The sequence below is a fragment of the Volvox carteri genome, assembly GCF_000143455.1.
Source record: "Volvox carteri f. nagariensis unplaced genomic scaffold VOLCAscaffold_37, whole genome shotgun sequence".
Classification (NCBI taxonomy): Eukaryota; Viridiplantae; Chlorophyta; class Chlorophyceae; order Chlamydomonadales; family Volvocaceae; genus Volvox; species Volvox carteri.
In genome coordinates, this window is record NW_003307580.1 from 325362 (window position 1) to 350561 (window position 25200).

General features: G+C 55.4%; 2 protein-coding genes across 2 annotated transcripts; both read right to left on the reverse strand.

Moving 5' to 3' along the window:
* Positions 1–4068: 4068 nt before the first annotated feature.
* VOLCADRAFT_118406 (uncharacterized protein) lies at positions 4069–16070 on the reverse strand (the record flags this gene model as incomplete). Its single annotated transcript, XM_002953634.1, has 16 exons — positions 4069–4165; positions 4556–4635; positions 4894–5014; positions 6263–6296; positions 6777–6811; positions 7014–7072; positions 7328–7356; positions 8374–8445; positions 9275–9347; positions 9645–9838; positions 10170–10275; positions 10554–10757; positions 12113–12211; positions 13302–13706; positions 13928–15454; positions 15779–16070. Coding segments are annotated over 16 exons (3426 nt in total), but the record flags the coding sequence as incomplete, so codon positions are not given.
* Positions 16071–20840: 4770 nt separating this feature from the next.
* Positions 20841–25099, reverse strand: VOLCADRAFT_63898 (uncharacterized protein; the record flags this gene model as incomplete). The annotated part of the gene is made up of 7 exons (XM_002953635.1): positions 20841–21014; positions 21572–21878; positions 22186–22271; positions 22635–22718; positions 23286–23393; positions 24413–24472; positions 25004–25099. Coding segments are annotated over 7 exons (915 nt in total), but the record flags the coding sequence as incomplete, so codon positions are not given.
* Between the last annotated feature and the right edge of the window lie 101 nt (positions 25100–25200).

Below are 25200 nucleotides of genomic sequence, written 5' to 3' on the forward strand. Positions count from 1 at the left end.
TGCGTGTGTTACACCTTTCGTTAGCGTATGAAAAGGCGACTTGCTGTGGATTTAGGTGCCTGCCATTTGGTGCCCGGCGTGTGGATGGGGGAATCTGTTTATTTCGCTTCCTGCACCAGTCAGTCGTTCTTGCACGACATGTGTACATGAGTACAGTACGCTTGAGGTCCATCAGATGCATTCTCCTACCGTTCCTGCCCTGCTGCTGCTGCTGCTGCTACTGCTGGGCTTATTCACATGTGAGGATTACAACTTAAGGTAAGGTCAAGGTACTCACGCAGATTATTACTTGCGGTACGGCCAAATCCAGGATCTAAAAAAAGTGTCAGAGCATTCGCTGCGACACCCCCCCCCACCGCACTGCAGCAGGGTATATGCGCTGCAGCAGCGCTCGCCAGTCAAGCTGCGCCAAGCTTTCTAAGCGAATCCTCGTCCACGTCACAGTCGTGTGTTGCGTGTCAGCCTTGTTTGCGGTGGCCAGCCAGCAAGGTACGTGTTCTTAAAATGTTAGCGTCGAAAATAGATTATGTGTACATCATGCCAACATTACCACGCGGCTTGCTCTCGTGTCACTTGCTGGCGCAACTGAGGCAACTGACGGATGGGACAATTCGAGGGCTGCTCAATCTCGTCCGTGGCAACGGTGCATGTTTTTTTATTTTTAAAATGCACATTTGCCCTGCGTGCTGCTCAACACGGGGCATCTAGCAGCCAAGCGCAGCAAAAGATAAGCTGGGGGCGGTGGGGGACGACAGTACGCATGCTGCTTGTGCACTAGCTGCGCATCTCACCATGCGCATGCGTTGTTTCGTGCAATACCAGTACTGGCCCCGTACAACTCCTCGATTCCGTTGTAACTTCATGAAGAGCCACCTGGCCCCTCCCCCAATGCATATGACGCTGGATTTTAAAGAAGGCAAGTACGTCCTTGCGCTCTTCCTTAATTATCCAACGGGCTGCTGCATCTTGCAAGGATGGTGTGTGAGTGACGCGCAAGTACAGCATTGCCGCAAGAGGGCAAAACCTGGTTTTACCCTAAGGCAACTTCACTTAAGCTGTGTGACCAACTCATTTCGTCTTAAGTAACCTTACGCAACAAAATCCTCTGGGGCACCCATTGTTCAAATTTTACTTCGCCATCATCAATTACCGAGCAAACAAAGACAGGTATAGCTGTTTATCATACAGCGTAACAGTTGCATAAAAACATACATCTACGTATTACCAGCAGATAGACATACCAGCGTATAAATTTTTTAACATAAAGACACTTTAACCTGATGCAAAGCTCGCGCAACATTCCTTTTCTTTATGAAACCGCGGGAGCCACGGCACAGAAAACGTATTCTCACCAAACGAGTTGTTAACAAGCCATAAGAGCCGCCACAGCAGAGTTCAGCTGCTGGAGAGTTTATGACGCTTACACCACCCCACCTTATGAGGGTATATGCTCTATAGCACCACATCCTGGTGGTGTTCACTAGCACCAACAACAAATATAAGAATAATACAGAAAACATGCAGTGTCGGCACGTGGTAAGTGTGCATCGTCCGTTCCCTCATACCCCGGTAATCTGCGTGCGCGCCGTGCATGGAACATACACGCGTCATCATTCGACGCCGTACGGGATGCCGTACGGGACGCCGCCAGGCAAAAACAAATTACCACGCCAGTAGTGACATTCGGTGGCTGCACCATCCAATACCTGCGGCTACGAAGGCTTGCGCCATCCCAGCTCTCAAACCACGAACAAATAGATCCCGAACATGAATATAGTGAAACACCGCACCTCGCCTTTCGCTGTCCCGCCTTCGTTATCATCCTACGGATTGGGCCCCCCACCAAGAGCTCTCTCCAACTTTCATTGGAGCCCAACATTCGTGGCACAACTGCCGCCAAGCTTCATCTCGCAGGTCTGCAGTAGCAAACGACAAAACTACACCAGAAAATCCGGAGTAACCGCCAGTTTCCAGGCCGCGAGGGCCCCTTGCCTGAAGCTTCAAAAATTCTTAAATTCCTACACATGACACTGTGAGCTTGTACCACCTCAAAACAAACTAAGTTGAGGACATACCATGTCCTAGCATACGCGCGCGAGCACCCGCGATGGCGCGCGGCCATCAAAGTGCCCGATAAGGCGCTCATAGGGAGGGATGATGAGAAATGACATGTGCCCAATTTCCTGCCACGCGCTTGACACCATCCCGACCGCACCTCCACAACCCCCAACCCAAAACACGCCATCCCAACCTGTTCAGCAATACTCACGAGCTTAAATTGCGTGAGCTCGTGTCTGTAACCCTCTACCAGCAGCCTGTGCGTCTATTGGCATTCCATTCCAACCCGCCACACATGCTTCCCGTCCTAAGTTGTCCCGCCTCCCCCCATCCATTATAGCCGTACATTCAAACGCTCCATTGTGGAGTGTGTGTGTAGCACATACTGTTCGAACCCCCCCGACAGGCGGCCACCAGCGCCACCACCGCCGCCCCACCCATAAGCTGCCCCCGCTACGCCAATACGCACCAATATGTGGGTGAACGTTACGGCATCCCTTTTTGGACGGTCACTAGCTAGACGCAGCTAACCCCGTGTACACATCCTCACCCATACATAACCCGCATGCGCCAAAGACAAATAGAATAGCAAATATTCGAAAAGTACACCGGTTCATATTTAATGACTTTCCTAATGATAGGTAGGGTGCAATAATTTCTGGAAGTAAGGCCAGTCACAGCTGTACAGCGGAGATGCGATTAATGCATGGAACACAACTGCTGGCCCGTAATTACGGGTTTGCTGTTTTCAGGTGCGCAAAAATGGGCAGCTATGAACGGCGAAAAACTTCTGTGACAACCTAGCGTTACCAGCGTCACCACCGGCATCACCAGCAATGCTAGTCGCAGCCTTTCTTTCAGCTGAGCGACTAGGAAAGCTAAAGCATCCTTTCATCCATATCGCAAACAAAAAACGTATCCATAACGCCACAAACCAAAGCAAACAACCCTGGCAGCAGCCTCCACGCCTTGTGTCATCCCGACAATCGAAGGCAACTCGAAACGAAGGCAAAAGCAAATCGAACAATGCATGCACAACATGGAGTCGGCATGAACGAATGGGCGCGGCATGCACCCGCGCCATATATTCTTAAGAAGATCCATGTATCGCCCTTTCCATGGTTTTGCTTCTCGCGAGCCATCGTAAAACCAACCTGCATAAAAGTTGTTACCAAATATGATAATACTGACCGGGCCATTTAAATTTCGCACATACGGCAAATGCGTTGACCCGAGCGCTTGTCGTGGACCATGCACAACCGCCCCGGCGACCGGCTTCCCAAACACAGGTAATGACCTCGGCCCGATAGCAGTCATTTCGTGGGCAAGGAGTGAGAGCGAGTTTCTTGCTGGTGGGGTGTTGCAACACCTCACCAGCTATCCCTCATAAGCGGCATATAGTAGGGAGTTTATTTCGAGCGTACGCCATGTGTCGTACGACAAGCACGCCGCCCTACAAATCCAATTGTTCGTACTTTGCATTCCGCAACCCCAACTAGTCTACCGTCGAGTTCTTGCGTTCCATGCAATTTCGTACTTGCTTCCGTTAACAAATTCATGCGTTCCTATGGAGTAGCTATCGTACAGTACTTCACGCATATCATCTACACATAAACGCTAAGGCGCTCTGCCACCATCTTAAGCGGCTTTTTCAGCGGCCAACCACTACAGCCCACCAGTGGCCTGCAGCCGCGTTAGGGCTATATACAACACCCACGGCCTTGACCCTTGGGCATCACAAATCATTGATGGTAGGAAACCCACAGTACGCAACTTAACAATTAACCTTCTGACTTACGCAGAGATATGATAGATATTCGCATCCTGCACATGCCTACCACCCGGCCTAGCTCGCCCCACAGGGCCCCCACGGGTCACCCAGCGGCTCAGTGACCAACCCGCCCTGCCTGCCAACCCGCGCTCATGGCGCACCGCCAGCATCACCTGCACCAGCGTAGCACTGGCGTGCACTCGCTCGGCTGGGGGCCGCGCGACTGGCCCGCCGCTCCTTCACATCTTGCTGAGCATCTGGCTAATGGAGGTCACCAGCTCCGAAGTCCGGGGCCTGCTAGCGGGCTCTGTGGTCCAACAGCGCTGAGCCAGAAACCTGCAGCCAGCCCAGGGAAACGAAACGCAACGGGTGCCAAGTGAGGCGCAAGTGCGTAACCCAGGTCGCCAGCAGCTGGGACGTGCAGGGTCTCTTTGAAAACGGGGAATGGCACGACTGCTGCTCAGTTTGGGCTGGGGCGGCGGCACCCGTGCGTGGCTGGCCAAACCAGCTGCCTCCCCGCCGTCCTTACAAATCAACGCCTGTCCCAGCTTCATACGGCTCAGAGCGCATTAAGCTCCGCCTTCCCTCGCTCAAGACGCAAGAACCCTATCATCATTTCACGTCCTTGTCGCGGCAGTGTGATCACTCGAGCAAAAGACGTCGCAGGACAGGCGCTCTCATTCGATATGGCGTGGTCCGTGGGTCCGTTCTACACTACTCGCGCACCTGTACGACACGGGTACACCCTCGTCGAACACGGGTCGTGCCCCTCGCTTGACCACTTGGGCGATGTTGCTGGGTTGAACCTGCTTGAGGCGATGGAGACCACACCACCATTACCAACACCAGCAGCAGTTTTGACATAGCAACAGCAGCATGCCCATTGAGTGCAATGCAGGGAAGCATGTGTTGTTGTATCGGAATGTCCCAGGGGTAGCGCAAGCAACTCCAGCCAGCCTGACAGAAGTGTTGAGCTCCCCTCTGCCCTTACAGCCCTGTCTGCCAGGACAGGGATGCTTGATTTGACGAGAGATACGACGCGGTGTAAATAGTTAACATCCCACCCCACTCAACATCCATACAAAGGACCAGGTGCCCGCAGCCGTGGCCGTGGGTGGTGTGGATGAGAGCTCCCGAAGTGCGCGTACCTCCGGATAGGGTCGAGATCCTCCAGACGTCATTTCCCTGCGAGGCACAGAAACGCGATCAGTCCCGAAAAGTTAATCATTACGAGCAGTCCCCAGCGCACGGTACATGCAGTGGACAACACGCGCACACGAGCACATGTGGATGAGACTGGAGGCACTGAGCACCTGGTACACTGCTCACAAGACCTGACCGCATCCCCCCAAAAAAGGTGGTCATTTAGAAAAGCACAATCGGAGAACCATCCCTTCGCCATACAGTTTGCTGACGTGAAAAAGGGCATGGGGGAGGACATCAGCGGTGGTGGCGCGCATGGGTTGTGTGCGTGCACCTGGCACACAAGGCACCATCCGCCAGGGGCGGCCCCCACCCGCACCAGGACAGGCACTTCCCTTTTTCACCAACCAACCAAACTGCTACAAGGTCTCTTTCCACATCACTATCTTTGGGTGCTGATATTGTTGTCACTCACCACATGAGTATCCCGAAGCTTTAATTGGCGGAGAAGGTGCCGGAGCGCCAAAATGTAAAGCGTCGGGGCCATGAACGGGGAGGGGTGGGGGGCGCACGTCGGGGCCATGAACGGGGAGGGGTGGGGGGCGCACGTCGGGGCCATGAACGGGGAGGGGTGGGGGGCGCACGTCGGGGCCATGAACGGGGAGGGGTGGGGGGCGCACGTGTGCGTGTCTCAGCAGGGATTGTTTGGGTGAAGCATGAGGCACCAGCCGCCCCTCAAGGACCTCATGGCGACCTCCTATCCCTGCTCCCCGTTCGCGGGGCGTATCTAGGGTTTCCCCTTCAGGAGGGCTTTCAGGAAGCGAGTGCTAGGGAGGGCAGGAAAGGGTCTCCGGTTGTTTTAAGTGCTTGTCCTGGTGTTGGTACCTCTTCGGGGCTTTCCTGGGCTATACAGTGTTGGTACAGAGCTGGTATGCGGGTGGCAGCACTCCTAATCCTAAGTACTACTACTACTACTACTGCTACACTACCACTACTACTACTACTACTACTACTACTGCTACACTACCACTACTGCTGCTGCTACTACGACTACTATTACTACTAATACTACCGTTGATCTGGTCTGATCACACTGCAACGTCTTTTGTTGAGATGCATGCAGGCTGGGCTGGGATGTGTGATGCAGACGATGACATTAAATGTTCAGGCAATATAATGGTTTCGCATGTCTGCACCGGCCTGCCCAGTATCAGTGTGCCAGTACCAGTTCCCCCCTTTGGTGTGTGTGTGGGTGTGGTGGTGGTCTGATGACAACGAGCCCGCTCTTACCTGTACACGTCACAGCTTGCATCGAGGCGGTGCGCTGCTTGCGATGCAACCACGGCGTTGATGGGGTTGGTGGCGAGTGAGGAGTTAGGGCGGGTGGGCGGGGTAAGGCGCGGTATCTCAAGTGGGGTATTAGGCGGATAGGCCATCGCTTCACGGCTGGCTCAGCCCGGTCCCGGTCCCGGAAACTGGGGTCGCCGCCCGGCCCTCATCTCCATAAACAACAACCACCAATCAGTCCAAATCACAATAAGCAGGGACCCAGCGTGCCTCCTTACACAAAGCCAACGCACATTCCAATTTTCCTCTCCGGGCTGCTTTTTGCATACACGCCACACACCGCAGCATATCGCATCGTAGCACAGCACGGCACGACGCAGGCATCAGGGGAAAGGTGAAAGGGGGCCTTGAGGTTTGTGTGTGTCTCACGGGTGGTCAAAGGTTCAACAACACGGGACGGCTGTGACTCCCCACTCAGCCCTGCACGCGCGCCTTTCCAGCAGCGGACGGAACTCACGTTTCTGCCAGCACTCGGGAGCCATGTGGGTCACCCTGTGGAAGGAGGGGATGGATAAGGTAAGACATCTAGGAGACGAGGAGCGCGCACCACATTTTTAAGTCCACAACAGGAGGGGACACACATTCAGAACAGGAAATGCCTGGGAGCTGGACGAGTAAACGAGGCAGGGTAAGGACCGTATATAAGCGCTAGAGTTCAGGGGAGGGGCCCTCAAGCCGCAAAGCCAGGACTCACGTGCCGCAGGTCTCGTCCACCCAGGCAAACGGCTCGCCGCCGCTCTTTTCGTCCCCGGGCTGTGAGTGACCCATGGGTCGTGGTGGGGAAAGGAAGGAGACACGGGGTATGAGTGGGAATAAGCGGAACAAAGGTGAAACAGGGTCAGTACGGCCTCGGGCGATGGAGGAAAGGAAAGATGGAAAGATGGCTGCCTGGATTAACTGAGCGGGCGTGAAAAAGCCGTTGCGTGTTCGTACGCCTTGGCTACTCATAAACACCCAAATGCCATTTCGGAAGCTCAAGCATACGCGCACGCAGCTGCGCTAGCCCACCTGGTTCAACAGTGTGACGAATCCAAAGTCTGCACATGCGGAAGAGTTGAAGTAGGGGGGAAGGGAGGAAAGGGGGAAGGGGAGGGGAGGAAGAAGGGGGCATGCCATTTCTTGTCATTGCAAGCCAGGCTAAGCCAAAAGCGTGGATGAGTTCATGGATCACTTTCCTCCCTTACCTACCCCACCACGTACAGAACGAGGCGGGTGGCTGGATTCAGCAGAGTGAACCCTAACTTAGTTGACGTGATTCCAGAAAGGAGACGTTGGACCCCGCCAAGACCCAGACACAGATAGCATTTGGAAGCTTGAGATGGGTCAGCATCCAACCTGCCTCTGAACAAAGCCAAAGCCAAAACCAATGTTTCTTGTGGCCCCATGTCGAGACTTTTTCCGCTCCTTTAGGCGCTTACCGCCAACCTTTCTATGATGTGTGAAACAGGGGGGTGTATCTTCGCCCGTGGCAGCTACCCTGCGAAACCCTGCCTTCCCCGGTATTTCGGGGCACCCTCATCCAGTCACCCTAGTCAACTTCTCAGTGGATCGCTCAGGTTCCGCACCCACCACCAGCATCCAACGGAATCTGCCGGGTCGACAGCGGCCCAACTCCGTTCCTGGTCGGCTCGCAGGTTAGCTTTATCCCAGGTCACCACCGTCCATCACCTAGGGGCGCAATACCTTCCACCATCGGAAGGATTTTTGACCCTAGCGGGTATCGATCCCAGGATCTCCCGGGGGCAATGGTCGCGCGTTACCAGTAGTGCCAAACCCTAATATTTCTGCAGCCCAGTAGACAGCAAAAACAACTGTAAGCTCCGTGAATCGGCTTCTAAAGGTTCCTAGGGAGCGGCCTGTGGACGCCCGTTCCTTGGCGAGCGTCTGGGAGTTCAGCCTCTCCGTAAATTCCCAGGGGAAGTCTTATCCCCCTGGGAGGGATACAGCCTCTCCCGGGCTTGGGAGCTCCCACGCTCATGTCCCAGGGCAGGACAGGTGAGGACAAGTGAGGAGGAGGAGGAGGAGGAAGAAGAAAGGGCCTTTGCAAGACGCACCTGCGAGCTTGGCCGTGAAGCCTCGAGGGTCCATTACGTTGCTCTTCAGCAGGACATTGGCTGGCTTGACGTCTGGATGGCACCGATCCGGGCGCCGTGGGGGAGGAAGGGGCGATCGGCATTGCGGAAGCGGATGTACCCGAAACAAGGGGAAAAGAGAGAGTTTTGACATCGTTACTCCAGCTTTGGAGTCCGAAAACCGGGCAAGCCAGAGATGCTAGCAGTGGCAGCACCGCGGTGAGTGCGGCACTGGCGAGATGGCATGACGCGTTTGTGGTGTGGTGGCGATGCGACCATTACGGTTAGCAGATGATAGCTAAACGGCCGTACAGGTAAGCAGGGAAGGGAGCGTTCGCTGGGAAGAGAGAACCCCCTCCGGCTGCGGCCCCGCGTGTGGGCAAACGATTTATGTTTACAACGGATCCGAAAGAACTGTTGGGCCACAACTCCGCACCCAGGCGTCTGTGCGCTATCATGCGGGCCTGCTTTACTCAATGGCGAGGAATGGCGAGGAAATGGCGGGGGCCAGTAGGACAGGGAGGTTGCAAGGGAGGGGTCAACGCTCCCCCTGATGGGTGACCGCCCGGGGGAGGTTGCACGGTCATGAGTGCGTAAGTCCCGTATCTGCAAGCTTGCCCATGCAGTCATGAGGGGGCTCACGGGTTACTGACCAACTGTCATTCGAAGGACACTTTTCAATGCGGTAACCGCGCAATGCAGAAGTTGAGGGTACGTTTCAGCGATTGCGTCAGTGGCAGCAGCAGCAACGGCAGTAGCAGCAGCAACGGCAGTAGTAGCAGCAACGGCAGGCCGTTATTAAGGCAGACGCACAGGAAGGAGCAGTACATGTCTACTGCCATGCGGCAATGCCCTAATGATGCCCACATGCACACGCACACACCTCGGTGAATGATGTTATGTGCGTGCAGGTGCCGCAGCGCCATCGCCACGTCTAGGAGGGTCATGAGTATTCCCTGCGGAGATGTGCAGAGGCCCGACAGCCCGGTAAAGGAGGGGATATGCAATTTTATACTTACAAGAAATCCTGTCTGTGTATCTCCACCGCCAGGAAAGCGGGCAGCAGATCCCGAAGGTGACATGGACTGCGCAAAGGTAGCTGACGCAGTCAATGTCGGCGCTTGGTCCTTTTTTCCCTTTTCTTTCCCTTGCCTTTTCATCCAGGACACGGATATAAACTATCCACGTACACCCAAACCGTACAACTTATACATCCTACCAGAAACCGCCGCGCACCACGATTCCCCGTTCACCTTGAAATCATACCGGGCCGCTTTGCTGCCCCCGATGACGTTGCTGCTCGCGCTGTTGCCCGAGGCCTGCTGGCTGCCCAGTTTCTTGCTGTTCTGGGGCAGCAGTGTCGGGAAGGAGCGCTTCTGCAGGGCGCTTCCCAGGCAACCCTTGTCGCACCACTCACACACGATTGCCACGCATATGGGCGGCGCATCTGCGCCGTGGTAGGGGTGGGGCCATCGACACCGGTTAGGAAAGGAGTTGGAGTGCCTGGTTGATGGAAGGGAGGTTCAGAAATTTGGGGGATGGCCTCGTCGGGAGAATGACCGAACTATGAAGATGAAATCTGGACCTGGGGGCCTGGAGGAAAAACTGAGAACACTGGCGAGGAGCCCTCTAGAGGTGTTGCGAGGCAAGGGAGGGAAAGGGTGTTGAGATGATCCATGGGGGTGGTCCATGCGGCGCGGAAAGGGGCCCTGGGAGACGAGCGCTAGGGCTGCTTGGCTGGTAACGAAAGAGCAGGAGCGGACGCGGCCGCCACTTACCGGGGAGCGTGCTCATGGTGCCATCCACCGGCTTGAGGTAAAAGCGGTCCGAGCCGTCCGGTGCCAGGCGGCGGCCAAGCGTCACGTTGCTGAACGTGCTGTATACCTGTGTAGGTGTGATGGTGGGTGCAGATGGCAACATCAGTCAGGCCGGATCCCCACAAGGACCGGCGGGGCATGGACCCACAACGTTGAAAGGGCAAGCACAAGTTGCCGCAGTGGTGGCCATCTCTTAGGAGTGTTGTCAGCTGACGTCTTCAGGAGTGCGACATGTCATGGGTCATGCACATATCATCGGTGTGTCTACGGGTGCTCCGCGTGTTCAACAAAGTGAACGCCGGGCTTCCCATGCGGACCATGTGCTCTGTAGGGCGCGTTAGTCACCTGCATGACGTTTGGGTGGCTGATGCTGGTCATGGCCGCCAGCTCCATGGCATTGCGCAGCAGAGCACGACGGGCTGCCAGGCTAGTGCTGCCGTCGTCCGCCTCCCCCCGGCTTCCGACCTTCCCATCGCCATTACCGCCGTCCCCACCCGACCACTTGAGCGTCATGACATCCCGTCCAGAGGCGGTGTCCGTACCATCCACCTGGGGCCCCAGTGGCATTTTTAATGTATGCAAGAGGCGGGAGGCAAGTGTGACAGAGTCGTGGGTTCAGCAGGCAGCAAGCGGAAGGGAGGGAAATTGAAGCTTAGACAACTGTTAGGCCCTATGTCACACTCTGACATCATCCGGCGCATGGGCGATCGAAAAGAAAGGAAGCGAGCGTATCCACGAGCGTGGGCAGCAAGAGGTAATCCGGATTGGGAGGACGGAAATCCCGGGCTGTGCTAACGAGCCCACACAGGCTCACATCTCTGGGTGAAGCCCCTTCCCTTTTTCAGGATCAGCGATAGCGCAGCAGCTGGCCGGGAGCTGGGGCTTGAAGGTGGATTTGAATGGAATTGACAACTAAGAAGGCGGGGGAGGGAAAGAAAACCAGCACTCCACTGGGCAGGACAGGACAGGACAGGACAGGACTACACTTGGCAAGCCAACCAACTGAATTGATTGTTCTGCAGCCTCGTACATCCTCGTTTTTTTACGCTTCCTCTCCCTTCACCGACTCCCTCGCAAGGCCCACCCAGAAGTCCGGGAGAAGAACGAAAACCCCGAACACCACCTTCCCCTCCCCCACACCCACACCCATGCAAGCACCCACGTCCGGCATCTCCATGAGCTGCCGGTGCGCAGGTGGATGAGGAACAAGTCCAGGAAGGCCCCAAGCACCCACGGATAAGGACGATGACGTCGGTCCAAAGAGGAGAAGTCGAGGTAGGGAAGCCGTATGGACGCAGCGAAATCCGGGGAAGATGGCGGGGGGAAAGGGGCAGGAGGGGGGAAAAACAAAGGGCGTCCACAAATTCGGGTGTCTACAAAAGTGGTGTTTCGGAGCAATTGGGTTGGTCCGTTCATTGTCAATGTAACGATTTGACGCGGCCAGGAAATTCACTTAAGTCTGGCCACAGTTGTTCGATTTACATACGTGTGTGTGACCCTGCAGGCTGGCAAGGATGGAAAGCCTCGGTCAAGAGCAAACAGAGCTTCCAGGCCCCTATTTTTCCAGGCGCCCACTGTACAGCAAACCTACAAGTAGCGGAACAAATCAACATGCACCTTCCAGGTTGAACCATGTGCTCTACCTCGATAGCAGGCAGGTAGAATTACACACCCGCAGAGTTTTCTCCGAGGTGCCTGCGAACCATCATTCCTGCCCCTCCAATCCGAAGCAAGAAGCCTTCATCCGCTTTTGCGTGTTCCTTAGCTTTAGACCGTTCCCAAACCACCACCACCTGTACCCCTCACGTGCAACTGCGCGGCCTCCTGTTGAACGCCATACCTGTGGCCCAACCCACGCCCCTACGCTGTCCTATATCCCCATGTTTCCCAGCTGATGCACTCACCTTGATGGCACAGTCCAAGGTGCCCAGCGTGCCCTTGAACACCACCGCACAGCCCCCGTGCCCGAGTTGGGAGTGCAACTCCAGCTGCGACAGGTCCGACTGATCAGCGTTGAAGTGGTGGGATGCGGATGCCATGAAGCTGCCTCCGGGTCTGCTGGCAATATCCGTTGGCGGGTTTGAGCAAGGTTGTGGATTTTAAAGATCACAGGCGCTAAGGCGCTCTGCCAGCATTAAGAGGCCTTTTTAGCCGCCAGCGACTACATTACCAGGCAGCCGGGGGGCCCTAAAAGCCTAAAACCCTATAAGCAGGCCCCCCTAGCAGGACAGCCAGCCAGCCCCTAAGCTACCTGCTGCTAATGCTAGCTGCAGCCGCCGCCATTGCCGCCTCCACTCGAGCATTACTGATGCTGTTTTGCATGCTAGCGACCAGTAGAGGCATCTGGGCCCGAAGCGTGCTTTGTACTGTGATAACGGTGCGGGTGGGGGGGGAAGGAAGAAAGGGGAGGCAAGGAGACTTCTAGAGCTTGGCGGAGAGAGGCGCAATGAGTAAATGCTAGCTGTGAAAGCACCAACGTTGTCCATACACTGCTCTCGCTGCAGTGCGCATACAAGAGCAACAAAGATTAAATACATCCACACGTGTCTGTATGTGTGCGTACGTGTGTGCGTATGTGTGTGTGTTTTACACCTTGAGTTGCCGTACTCTCCAAAGGTGTAAAACGGGGGGGGACCGCAGGGCCAGGGGGCCAAAGGCGGTTTTAAATTAGGAGTCATCATGAAAACGCATAAAAGGATTATCATCCTGTCGCTCGAAAAAAAATTATTTCCCGAACTAACCGAACTATCCAGACTGCTATGCCGTAGCAGTACGCCTGCTATGTGAGACCCCCCTTAGCCGGATACTGTGGATAAGGACACCCACACACACATCGCACCCCTGCACAAGTTGCTCGACTGCTTAGCATGCAACCCGCAGTGCACTGTGTGAGGAAGACCGCACACAGCACGCATCACACAGCACACAGCACGCATCACACATACCCAAGTCCAACTCCTCCAAATGGATGACCGTGCTGCGTGTGAAGCCCTCGCAACCCGTGGTCGTGATGGGATGTTGTGACACCGCCAGCGCGCTCTCACGCGCAGATAGTAATGACGTCGTGTGATCTCCAGCTAGAGTGGGACTCACGTGCGTGTCCATGAGGTTCAGGCTGCGTGTGGCGGCCAGTGCGCCGCCGCCGCCACCGCCGCCGCCAGGGAGGGTGCTGCTGCCGGGCCCGCCGATGCCGCCGCCGCCACGGCTGTCATACAGAAACGATTGCACAAGCTGGCTATATATAGGCACCACGCGTTCGGGCTGCGGTTCGGCGTCGCCAGACTGCTGTAGGATGAGCTTGCTACCGGAGGCGCGCAGCGTGTTGCAGCCGGTGCTGCATTCGATGACATTGGCAGCAACGGTGGCGGAGGTGGGGGTGCAGGCATCTGCCTCCGGGGCTTCCAGGACGGCGTAAGAGCCAGGTGCCGCGGTGACGAGCGTCTCCAGCTCCACCGCCAAGTCAGTGGAGAGCTTCCGTTCCAAGATGGGATAGCACACCTGTGCGAAGGCCCGGCAGCGGTTGCAGGCAGGAGATATGCATGTAAACCCTAAGTTCTATACGGAATTGCGGGACGTGAAGTTTGTGCATTGGTGAACATCAACATCGGGTGTCATGATATGTAGCCAAGGGTAATGAAAGGGATAAATACGTGTTCCGGAAAGAGTTAAGAGTTGTATGCAGTAGTGTTGTCCGGATACGGCGGGCAGTTTGGCCGTACCTCCAAGACCTCCAGAAGTGTGCTCCGTGCCTGCCGCAGCAATTGCTGCGGCAGCGTTTGCGGGAAGGTGACGTACAGCCCGAGCATCGCCTTGCCGTCGCTGAAGGGCAGCACCAGCAGCAGTAGAGAACTCACGGTTCGGCGGCCTGACGTGGAACCGCCGCTGGCATTAACGCAAAGGCTCGTGATCCCGGCGGCGCCATTGGGGGTTATCGAGCTGGGTGCCGCGATGGCGCCGCCGTTTGCAATAAGCAACAAGACATCACGGGAAGGTTTTTTCGGATCCTGCACATGAAGCGCGCAGTCCGCCACCTCTGCCCCATAAGCACGGAAGCGGCGTTCGCGCCCGCCGCTGCCAGCTGCTGAGTCGGAGCTGCTGTATCCAGAAGCCGCCTGCGCTGCGGCAGCGGTGGCATTGACGACTTTCCGTACCGCGTGGCGTAGCAGTGTCTGCGCCAGAGGAAAGGGCTTGACACACAGCGCCATGAAGCTGCCAGAGGCGACAGGGACGCTTGGGGCGCTGTTGGCGCCGACACCGCTTAGCGTGGCATCAACTAGTGCCAAATCAGCTTGTGTCAGAGGCATCACGCGAAGCACACCCTGGGTGCGCAACGCGCGGAGCGGCGTGCCACCATCGCGTTCGGGCGAGCTACCGTTACCGCCGCCGCCACCGTTTTGCGGCAGATTACTTGGAATGTTATCTGATGCGGGCCGGCCGCTGAGCGAGAAGGAGTCCTTGCCGTTTATCATCGCAACCCGTGGTGACAGCGGCCGCATGGTATCTCTCCGGCCGTCTGTGGAGTTCACCACGTCCATACCGCCGCTGCTGGCCAGGCGGGAAATCTTGGCAGTGGATCGCGATATTGCGGGCGTGGCGGCGGACGGCCGGGTACCAAACATAAGGCCCACAGTAGAGGTCGCTTCCGGCACCAGCGCCGCAAAGACACGGGGCTCCAGCAGGAAGTGCTCTCGCATGCGGCAGCCGAGGGCGTCACACAGGGCGCTTACCAGCTGCTGCATGCTGGAGGCGGATGAAAGCTGGCGCAGGCTTTCGCACAGACTGGCTGTGAAGTCCCTTTCAGGGCCTAACAGGCACAAGGATGCGCTGAGCCCTAATTGTTGAAGCGCCTGAGGGCTGGTAAGAAGGTGGGGACAAGGCGCCGGTTGAGCAACAATGTTGCCACGGACGGCGGCGGCTGCAGCATTAACAAGGATACCACTGTCGCCGCGATGAAGTGCCGCTGAGTCGGCGACTAGTCCGGTAGCTGCTGGTGTTGCGGCTGTTGTTGGGTTGGATTGCAGCAGTGCCGTCGGTTTGTCCACTGCCGTTGTGGAGCCGTACCGGACAATCCACAGCGCACCGGCGATGCGGTCGCCGATAGTCAAAGGCAACAGAGCTACGACACCTTGTGCGTCCAGCGACGGCTTGGCAGATGGTACGGCAGCTCGTCCATCTATGTCCCGTGGGTCGTTCGCTCCCCGTGCAGGCCCGCTAGGGAAGTGAGGAAGGCTCTGAATGACAGGGGCCTGGGGTTGTGGGACAGATCCCCAACGGTGACAGCATCAAATCGCGATGAGCGAGGGACACAACGCGACATTTGGATTTTCATAGGGCTTTTCGTAGGGCAAAGGCGGGAGGTGGGCACTGGTTCATAGCTCATAGGGCTCACGCCCTCGGAGTACAGTTGTACGTACAGTTGGTAGCGGACCTGTGGGCTACTTGAGCATGCCTAGTCAACTGAATCTTAGAGCAGGTTTACCGCTTTCAATTGCGCGGCCTAAGCACACTGAGCCGTGAGTGCCACACGCAGCGAGAAAAAGTGCCTACCAGCCGCCTACCCATTCACCCACCTGATTGATGAGCATTTGATTGAGCATACCAGGCATGAGCCCTTGGTACGCTTCTCGCTTATCTCGCCTATGCGACTCAGGAACGCTTGCTGCTGCAGGATCCCTGTACGAGTCGCCCACGCGGCCCAGGACGTCGGGCTTTGCACGCTCGCCCAAGGGCCATACCTCCAGCCCCACCATCGGCGTGTTTTCTTCGGACTTGCATCCTGTGTACACGTCCCTGACTTCTCGCGCCAGCAGCAAGAAGCAGACCCTTGAGTTGCATTTACCAGAACCCGAAGCACCGTAGAAGCTGCAGAAGGAAAGAAAATGTAATTCAAGACGAAGTACAATTTATCACAAACTTGGCTAATCAGATGTGAAACGCCATGACCAAAACCCGACAGCTAACTGCTATGTATGCAAGCTCTTCAGCAAGTCAAGGCAGTCTTAACCTAAACACGCTTAAATAACGTGTACCTTATTTCTGAAGCATCGAAGAAAACGGCTATGTTCGATAGTACTGAATGCGTCCTCGGCAACCAGGGTCCACGCAAGCCGCCCAAGACGCGTTGAAGCTGAATTAATGCATTGAGCTCATAATCCTGTGAATTCTGTTAGCGTGTGTAAGGACGAGCCGAACCCGGATGCGTATTGACATTTGTCGGGAGCGTACCGCGCGATAGTTTTCGTGCGCTGAACCCGTTTGGTTAACCTGAATTGACGTGGCCTGTTGTCCTTTGTCTTTTTCCGGCCCTGACAATTCGTGTGGCGAGCATTCCTTAGCTTGCTTACTACGACCCGAGCAGATGCAAGCAAGCAGGGATATTGCGCCAACCGGCATATTACAACATTGACCTTTATGTAAAGGGTGTGATCACTGCAACCTAAATATATCGTAGGCTGTGAAAGAATTGCCAGTGCTTGTCACTCTTGTTGTTGACGCTCCTTCAGGATAAGTAATCGCCAACATTGCAAGGCAGCGGGGCGTGACTAACATACGCGCCTATGGGAATTCAGTCACACATTCTTGGAATGCGGCGCCTTACGACACTGGAAGTACAACAGCCGTGGATTTGATTTTCGGTTGCAGCTCTCCTTCTGGTGATTGCAGAGTCGCAGTGTGTGCTGATTTCACTCAAATTCATCCTGCAATGTAATTCTTGTTCAAATTAAGCAGCACAGGCATGGATGCGTACGGTTGCGCTGGTGTCCAGCGCGCAGTTAATGGCAGTACAAGTTACATTTTAAAATATTTATTTATATCGATAAAGTCGCGTTTTGTGAGGATTTCGGGCATACATAAGGAACAGAACGAACATTACGAAGCTTTACGTCCACCGTGCTACGGTACGCAGTTACGTCACTTTCATCGATTACGGGGTAACCGGTCTTGGCTTTTTGCATGATCTTATCATTCCGTCCCCCATGCTGTCCTTTGCTGTCTGTCGTCAAGTTCCCACCAGGGTAGAGTTACTAACGCGTCATGATATGAAATTCATTGCGCTTCAAGTTTTGCGCTGTGCGGATGGGGATTGGGGGGAAACTGGCAAAGGGCTTAAGTTCTAAAAGCCATCGAAAAAGATTAGCCTTAGAGCTGCCATCGCTCTTTCCAGGCCGGAAATTGTCCTAAGGGTTGTAACAAACTACCGTTGCAGCAGGAATCATACTTCACAGTTATGCATGTGTGACAGCGGTGCTTGCCACGACCCATGCAGCGACATAAGCTAAGGCGGACTGCACCCAGGCCTCAGTGTGGGGCACAGTGATCATGCATATCTGAGCCTGGGTTTATCCCTAACATGTCGGTTTCTGGGAACCTGCAACGTATGCGTGCTGCCCAGGGTAGTTAAACTCGCAAGGGCAGCGCATTCGGTTGTGTTGTGTTTATTGAAGCGTCACCGCACTTTATCCTTGTATGCTTGACCCTTTAGGGCCGCTGAAAGGCACGTCTCCCCTGTCTCCAAAAGTGAAGTCAGCTTACGCTTCCCAATTGTTAGGAGCTGTCTGGTCCCTTTTCATCTCGTGCCTTATATACGTAACTTGATAGCTACTTCCGTCGTTAGCGCCCGATGGCCGTTGCAATCGACCCGAGGGGATGCGGAGGTCGCGCCCTCCTATTAGATGCAAGCCTGGTTAAATGACGCACTTACATCCATAGAATGCGTGTAGAACAAACGGTGCTCCTAGGGTTTGGGATTTTTGCGCTCCCTATCTGCGACGTGGGCTGTCATAGCGAGGGCCAATTTTTTTAAGGATGGATGTGGATTCACAGGTGCGCTCGGGAATGTAAACGCAGGAGTATGACCTCAACCATCCTCGTGGTAGATTGTATGTGCTCATACGTGCATTATATAAGCCATATGGAGCTTTATCGTGTGGGATTGCTGGAGTAGATGACCTGGGGTAGCTTTACAGGATTACAGCAGTTTTAATACAATGTATAAACCGCAACAGCGTCTTTTGGCACCGTTTCAGCACACGATGCGTGGAGCTGCAGAATCGTAAGAGCGCAGTCTTACAGCCCGCTCCAGCGCTTGGAGCAGCTTGCTATGGTTATCACATAATGTTGCGGACAGATCACCGCCTGCTATCCATCCGGGCTCACGCCGTCCATAAATGCGCCCATTAGCCCCGTCTGCCCGTATCCGTATCTGCGTGCACAAGCTGGGCATCACAGTAACAAATGCAGTATAAATACAAATCTGTGAAATGCAGTGTTATTACAAAATTGCTCCTGGTACTATAGGCCATTCATTACAGGATTCGCAGTGCTTCGCGCTTGCGACCCTTCGACAAACTTCGGTCTCAGGGGTCGGCAAACGCCGCTGGTACAGCGGTTCCTTCCGTTGTACCCGTTGCAGAAATTCAACTCTATTCTTCATCGCTGGTACGGCAGCCGTACGGCAGGGTGCAGAAATTTCCCCCAAAAGGCAGGTTTGCGCAGTAATTGGGCGCAACAAGACAACTGTGGCTTTAACAGCGATGGTGTAACATAGTAAGTTTGGTACATCGGCCCGCAGACACTCTTTCCTCGGCTTTTACCCAAAATAATTTCCATACAGTTACTCGACCCTGGCACCAGTACCCGTGACAGTTATTCAGGGTTTGCCGACCTCTGTTCGGTATCAAAACGTACACCAAATGTCACAGTTCCGCGAGGTAATAATCCTAAGATCTATATACAAATAGATTTGAAATTTAGTAATGGGAACATCTAGTTTTCAACCGCTAACAGTCGTTTCTACGATTTTACGACGTTTGTGTTCATGAGAAGGAAAGGTCCAGAATGCCACTGGATTACACAAGGGTGCAGTTACATACCAATGCTATTCAATGTCTTGGAGGTGTACCTGTCGGGAACCTTCCGTACTTTCGCGTTATAGGTCAGGATGGCCGCACGGAGTCTGTACAGGTCTGCCCGCTGCTTGCCTGGACTTGTTGTCCTGGAGGCTCTCTTGTCACCAGAGTTATATTGATATAGCGGCAGATCTGCTCTCGTTCCTCTCGGTCCCCGCGACCTACAAGAAGGTTCCACACCAGACATCTAATCCCTTCTTCTCCAGCCAGGCCGGACGAGGCATATGCTGCGGCTTCATGTCATTGCAGCCCCCCATTCGTGCAGCCGAGGCGCTATATGGCCTGGGCCTCTAGGCGCGCGGACGCGACCTAACCGCTCCCCAGGGCCCATTACACAGGAGAGCGGTTGCGCCCCGTTATTCCTCATTGTCCGGACGAAGCTGTATGGCAAAAGGGCAAGTCGCCATTGCACGACGGCATTTCTCCTTTACAGAGTTAATGGACATCCTAGAGGGCAGAACGAGGAGGACAGGTCGCGGACCGAGACAGGGCACGCAACCATTGACTCTGGCTCCCTCAACGCAACCCACACACATTGCAACGAGATCTTGCCATCATACAAACAACTGCATAGGCATAACTCCTAAAGCAACCGTTGTACGGCCGGAAAGCACACGCGGGTCAAACGACTTAGCAGCAAAACTTAGTTTTCTGTACAAGCCGGCCAACTCCCTTGCAGTATTACAACACCTTAGAAGGGTAACGCAACTCAACACGAAACACGCGATACCACCATGGCTATTTGAGGCAGCGTGTCTACCTGGCTGCTATGCACCTCATGTGCACCGCTTTCCTGGCCTTAGCTGATATGGAGTTCTTCCCATTCCGTCCCGGGGATGCTGTTCAAGCTTTTGTTGATGGCCCTTAACTCAAAACAGTTATCGCTAGTGTTTAAGTCACGGTTGAATGACCCATATGGGTCGCCGGTACTGCCGGTCTTACATCGGCGGCGTACCAACTGGACGCTAGCATTTGCATTCGCGGCCTCTTAACTAACCTCTGCCCTGGCGGGAAGTACCCACAACTTGGCGTGATGGTCGCTGCATACGGAGTGCACCTACACTGCTATGACTGAGACAACAGGGACCAGACGTCCCTCTCCGGCTGCTGGTTGGAGCCGTAATCCACTTGCACTGTCGAGCCACTGGTTGGGCCGACAAGGTTACGGCAGCCCTTCAGGCGAACGATCATATGCACGTGCACTGGCGTAATCAAACGTCTCTCTGGCGTAACGAGCCCAAACAAGCCAGAAGCCCAAGAGCCTAAGAGACACAAGTTCGATTAGGAACATTTAAGCTGTGTCTTATTGATGCCGCTCATGCGTCAATATTATAGGCACATGATAACACCCCACGCGGATGATCTCGACTCCCCAGGCGTTCCCGCTGGTACGAGCTTCAAAGATAATATATTACTGCTCCTTAAACGTACATAAGTTCCCTCTGTGTCATGATTAGCATGCGTTTACACGCACTCCTGAAACTGCGCTCCGAATGCAGACAGCGTCACCTGCCATCTAACCAATCCTACCCTCCCTTATTGCTAACAGTGCATGCTCCCAAGCCCAAGCTCAAGGGATTGGGAGCAAGTCCTACCCGACACATCTAGCAGCGAGCTCCTTAAGCTCTCCGTTTCCTCCGAAACCCGAACTTCCCAAGCATCCCGCCTCCCTCAGGTCCAGGAAAAACGATGGTAGGGACATGGCTCTGACAGGACTCGAACTTCAGACCATCTCCCGGAAAGGTGCAAGCTCGGATGCGTTGTAGATGAGGAAGCCCACATTAATGCGGTTCTGGTTATAACACGCGATATCGCCTTGCTCGCACACCTTGCAGGCCCCACAGGCCTTGCGGCACACGCCCGGCGACACCGCGTTGACAATCATGTAGTCACGGTTCTGAGGAGGGCACGAGTATCAGAGACAGGGAGAGGTAGGGAAAGAGGGAGGCAGGGCCCGTGCAAGGGCGTAAGAGCAGGAGATACGACGCCATCAACGGGGCGGGCGAGGAGAAAAGTTTAGATATCTCAAACTTGATGCACCCCACGAACACGCGCTTATCTGCAGCAGGAGAGCTAGTCTTGGAACCAGAGTCCAGCAAGCAGTCCGGAGCAACGCCAGGCACAGAATCTTAACACCCCATTTTTAACCCAGGAAGACCCCTTATCCCCTAGCCACATAGCGCACTGCACTAATCATGGCGTCACCACAAACCTTCGGTGTGCTGCATTGTCCCAACGCGTTCACAGCACTCAACTGCAGCAAACGAAGCCCCGACAGCTTTCCATCCGCGCTGCATAACACCGCACCCGACTGAAGGAAAAAGGCTGCAAAAAAACAAAAGAAGCTGCATTGGGTACAGCTCCCGCACCGCACCGCGCCAGCACCACACTGCAAACGGTGTAACGCACACTTCGCCAGACAAAGAGCACTTGCGAAAGCCACGCCCTCCACACCTTCTCGCAGTCGCCGCGCGCCGCCCATTCCGCACATCTGGGGCTTTCATCGTAGCAGACCCCTGGGTCACGCACGTATGGCTGGTGCGGCCGCCCGGCCGCCATCTCCTGTGGCCGGAAGGGCTTTGCGTGGATCCACTTGGTTGCCGTCCACTTGACGCCCGACAGCACGGGGCAGCCCGTGTGGGAGGCATGGTAATCCTCCGTTGTGCCGTCAGGACCGATACTCCAGAACAGCAACGCGTCACCACGCTTGGGCGCAAAGGCCACGTGGTTCTTTGCGCAGGCTGAAAAATTGGCGCCGATGCTGGTCAGAGGTATGCAGCAGCGGAACGGCGCCGGTGGCGTGGGTGAGGTGTAGTGGGGCGGGAATGAGGTCGAGGAGGAGACTGAGGAGGGGACTGGTAGAATGGGAAAGGGGATTGAGCAGAGCGGCGCTGTACAGCGGGGACGGCAGGAGCAGGATGGGGAGCAGGGGCGAGGTAGTTCTTGGACGCGCAACACCACCCACCCGGCCACCCACATACTCGACCAGTCATACCCAAGCCAATGCTAGCATGTGTGTCAGGCAGTGCATGACCCTACCCAGCACCACCACCATCATCATCACTCACGTCTCTGCAAGCTTTGGGTTCACCCATTGGCTGTCTGGGAAGGCAGTCTCCCCGCCAGCCTCTGGTTCGTTGAGGTAAATCAGCACCTGCAGGTCATTAGAAGCGCCGGTAGAAGTGCCGGCAGATGGGTGTTCACGCCTAAAGCTACCTTAAGCTCACGCAGCAGGAGTTGACGACGACAACGCCTAGTCACGCAGCCATCACAAGCCGAGACGGTGGCGGCCGAGGCGGGGTCAAGCCGAAGACAAAGTCGGTCTGGGCTCCGGACAAACCGTTCCCTGTACCTCCATCATGCAGCAGAGGAACCCACGGCACATCCCGGTCAACCCCTTGGATGACTTGGACCTGCCCACGAGCTTCTTCTGGCATTACCCTACGCTATCCACTGCCAGTACGGCAATCCCATTGCAAAGCCCATACCCGCGATCCATGCGCGACCAGGTGCTCACCGTGGCCACCCGCACACCCGCCTCATCGTCCCGCAATGTGTCCGCATGGACCTTGTACTGCTGGCCGATGCCGTACCGAAGGATCTACATCCCGCAGAGTGGGCGTCATCAAACCACACAAGGAACGATTTCAGGTCAGGCGGTGCAGCGCAGGGCGTGAGCAGCATGCTTGGGTACCGGGCATATGATAGCACTGCAGGCGCGGTAGTAGATGGTCGTTGCAGGAGGTGTGGCTCACCAGCCGGGGTGAAAAAGCCGGCAGACGTGATGCAGCAAGCGTGATACTGAGCAGGCATGGCATCCGGCATGGCGATCTGCACAGACGTGGTGCAACAAATGCGCCGTAGCGCGTGTGGCCCTTCCCACCCGTACATGCCCATCTACCCGCGCTGTCTGAGGAGCCATCATTCTGTCTGAGGAGCGCGAACATGCTGTTTGCTTGTCCAAGCTGGATGTGAGTGAAGACGATACAGATGAAGGTGCGGGTTCCCCTTTGCATAGGGGGGGTGCTCACCGACCATTAAGTGACTAGCTTGCGACCCCACCCCACAGGGGTAAGAGCGGGTCTGCAATTGCCATCTTTCCCAACCCCATCCACATTTCGGAAGGAGCGCAGACAGACACCACCGACATAAGTTCGATTCCCGGTACCTGCATGTCTTCCTGATGTAGGACCGAAATCTGCGTCCATGCCGCCACCCGGTTCTCTATCCGCTCCACGACGTCGTCCTGGTACCTGCGAACGCCGGCCGTGTACAGCTCCGTATCAGACGGGTTTACGCGCGGGGAGCAAGGCAACGGAGCACTGCAGCCAGCCTGTTCGTCTTCATTCCCATGTCATCTTCATTCCCACCTCCGTCCCAGACCGTGGACCCGATTTGTTAGTCGCGCACCGTTTGAGGAAGGTGCCGTAGCTCTATGACGGCAGAGACAGCAGCAAAGTCGACAACCCGTGGCGCCAGAAGGACGCACGCGGATCCCGTCCGCGAGGAGAAGTCCGACGGAGGGGGCGCATCGTCCAATGGCCCGTCGATGGGGTGTGTATGAACACATGGGAAAGGCGGGAAACAGGCAAGGAAGGGCAATGACCACGCGACGATAATGTTTAGCCTCTTCCGCGGCCGGGGATCAAGCTCTGGCCGTCGAAAATCAAGAGATAGAGATGCCGCAGACGGGCCATGGCGCCATAACCCTCAAACGATACATGGAACTACGTGGCGTTGTCATGCGCTGTGGCATTGGCATGTTGGGCTGTGAGTTATACAAAAATCTGTATACCACCCATCCGACCAACAAAGAGAGCATTGGCCCCATTTCTATATGTCACTAGTAAGCGTTGCCTGACCCTTAGTATTGACATCGGTCTGACATCCTGTGCTTCAAGCCTGTTTTGCAACCGTCGGACCAGCGGTCGAACGAAGAATTCCAGACACAGGTACATGCCCTGTACACGCACACGCAGAGCTGATGCTGCGATGTGTCCGGAGCTGCGGCTTCGACAGCAGCAGTGGTACGAGCGCACGCGGCACAGACCTACACCACTCCTGTCGCTGGCGCCCAACAGACAGATCAACGTCCTGCGCGTCCCACTCGCTTTCCAGCACAGCTACGGGGCACCCTCTTGGGAAACCTTATTGCTTTTTCTTCTCAAGATCCCCTGTCGCCTAAGCAGTTCGTCCATCAAGCCGCCGACGGTGGACAGCAAATGAAGGAAAGGCGACTCACGCCGTCAGCGCAATGCGGCCATAGCAAGGTCTTCCCCCACCTCGGACACCTACCGTTCGGTAGCTATCCTCGACGCTTTGGCCTCCAGCTCCGACGACTGTCGAGCGCTTCATCTGCAAAAGGGGCCAGGCGACGACACGGACGCAGGGACCGGAGTTGTGGAGTCCGGATAATAGGCTCTCAGCTGGCGCAGTCTTTGACACAGAACATGATTTCCTTGAGTCCCGCATTCAATGTTTTGGATATGAGGTATACCATGAGCATGGAATCCAGGTTGACCACACGCATTTCAGCATGTCGCCGGTGGGTGACATGTACGATTTTTTGGATAATCGTGAGACATGCAACGGCCTGTCGATGTTCGTCCATCCTGCGGTTTTTGCGGCGTGTCAATTCTAGGTTGGTACGTGTTATTAGGTCACGTAATACAGACAGAAAAAAGCGATGTTTGCGTACGTATATGTGCCGTTCCCACGTGTGCAACGCTGTGTACGAGTGTTTTGCTCCGAGGGATGTTTTGTTTCGAGAAGGGACGCGTGACTGGCAAAGTCGTCAGCAATAACTCTGCTCGCCATCCCGCCCATCTCCAGCTTGTACCATGCACGAATTGGAGGCAGCCAGGCCTGGAAATTTCGCCCTCATACCTGCGGCGCTGCCAGCTCTATCATGTGCTTGGCCTCCATGTCGGTGATAAAGTTGTGGTAGATAAATACCCTAGGCTTCCAGGCCACGTGCTCAATCCAAGACTTGGATGCTGTGCAGCAGCATCGTACACAACGCACAAAGGGGGGGTGACATAGTAACCAGTGCTGCGGTCGGTAAGGCACCGCGGGGAGTCGTA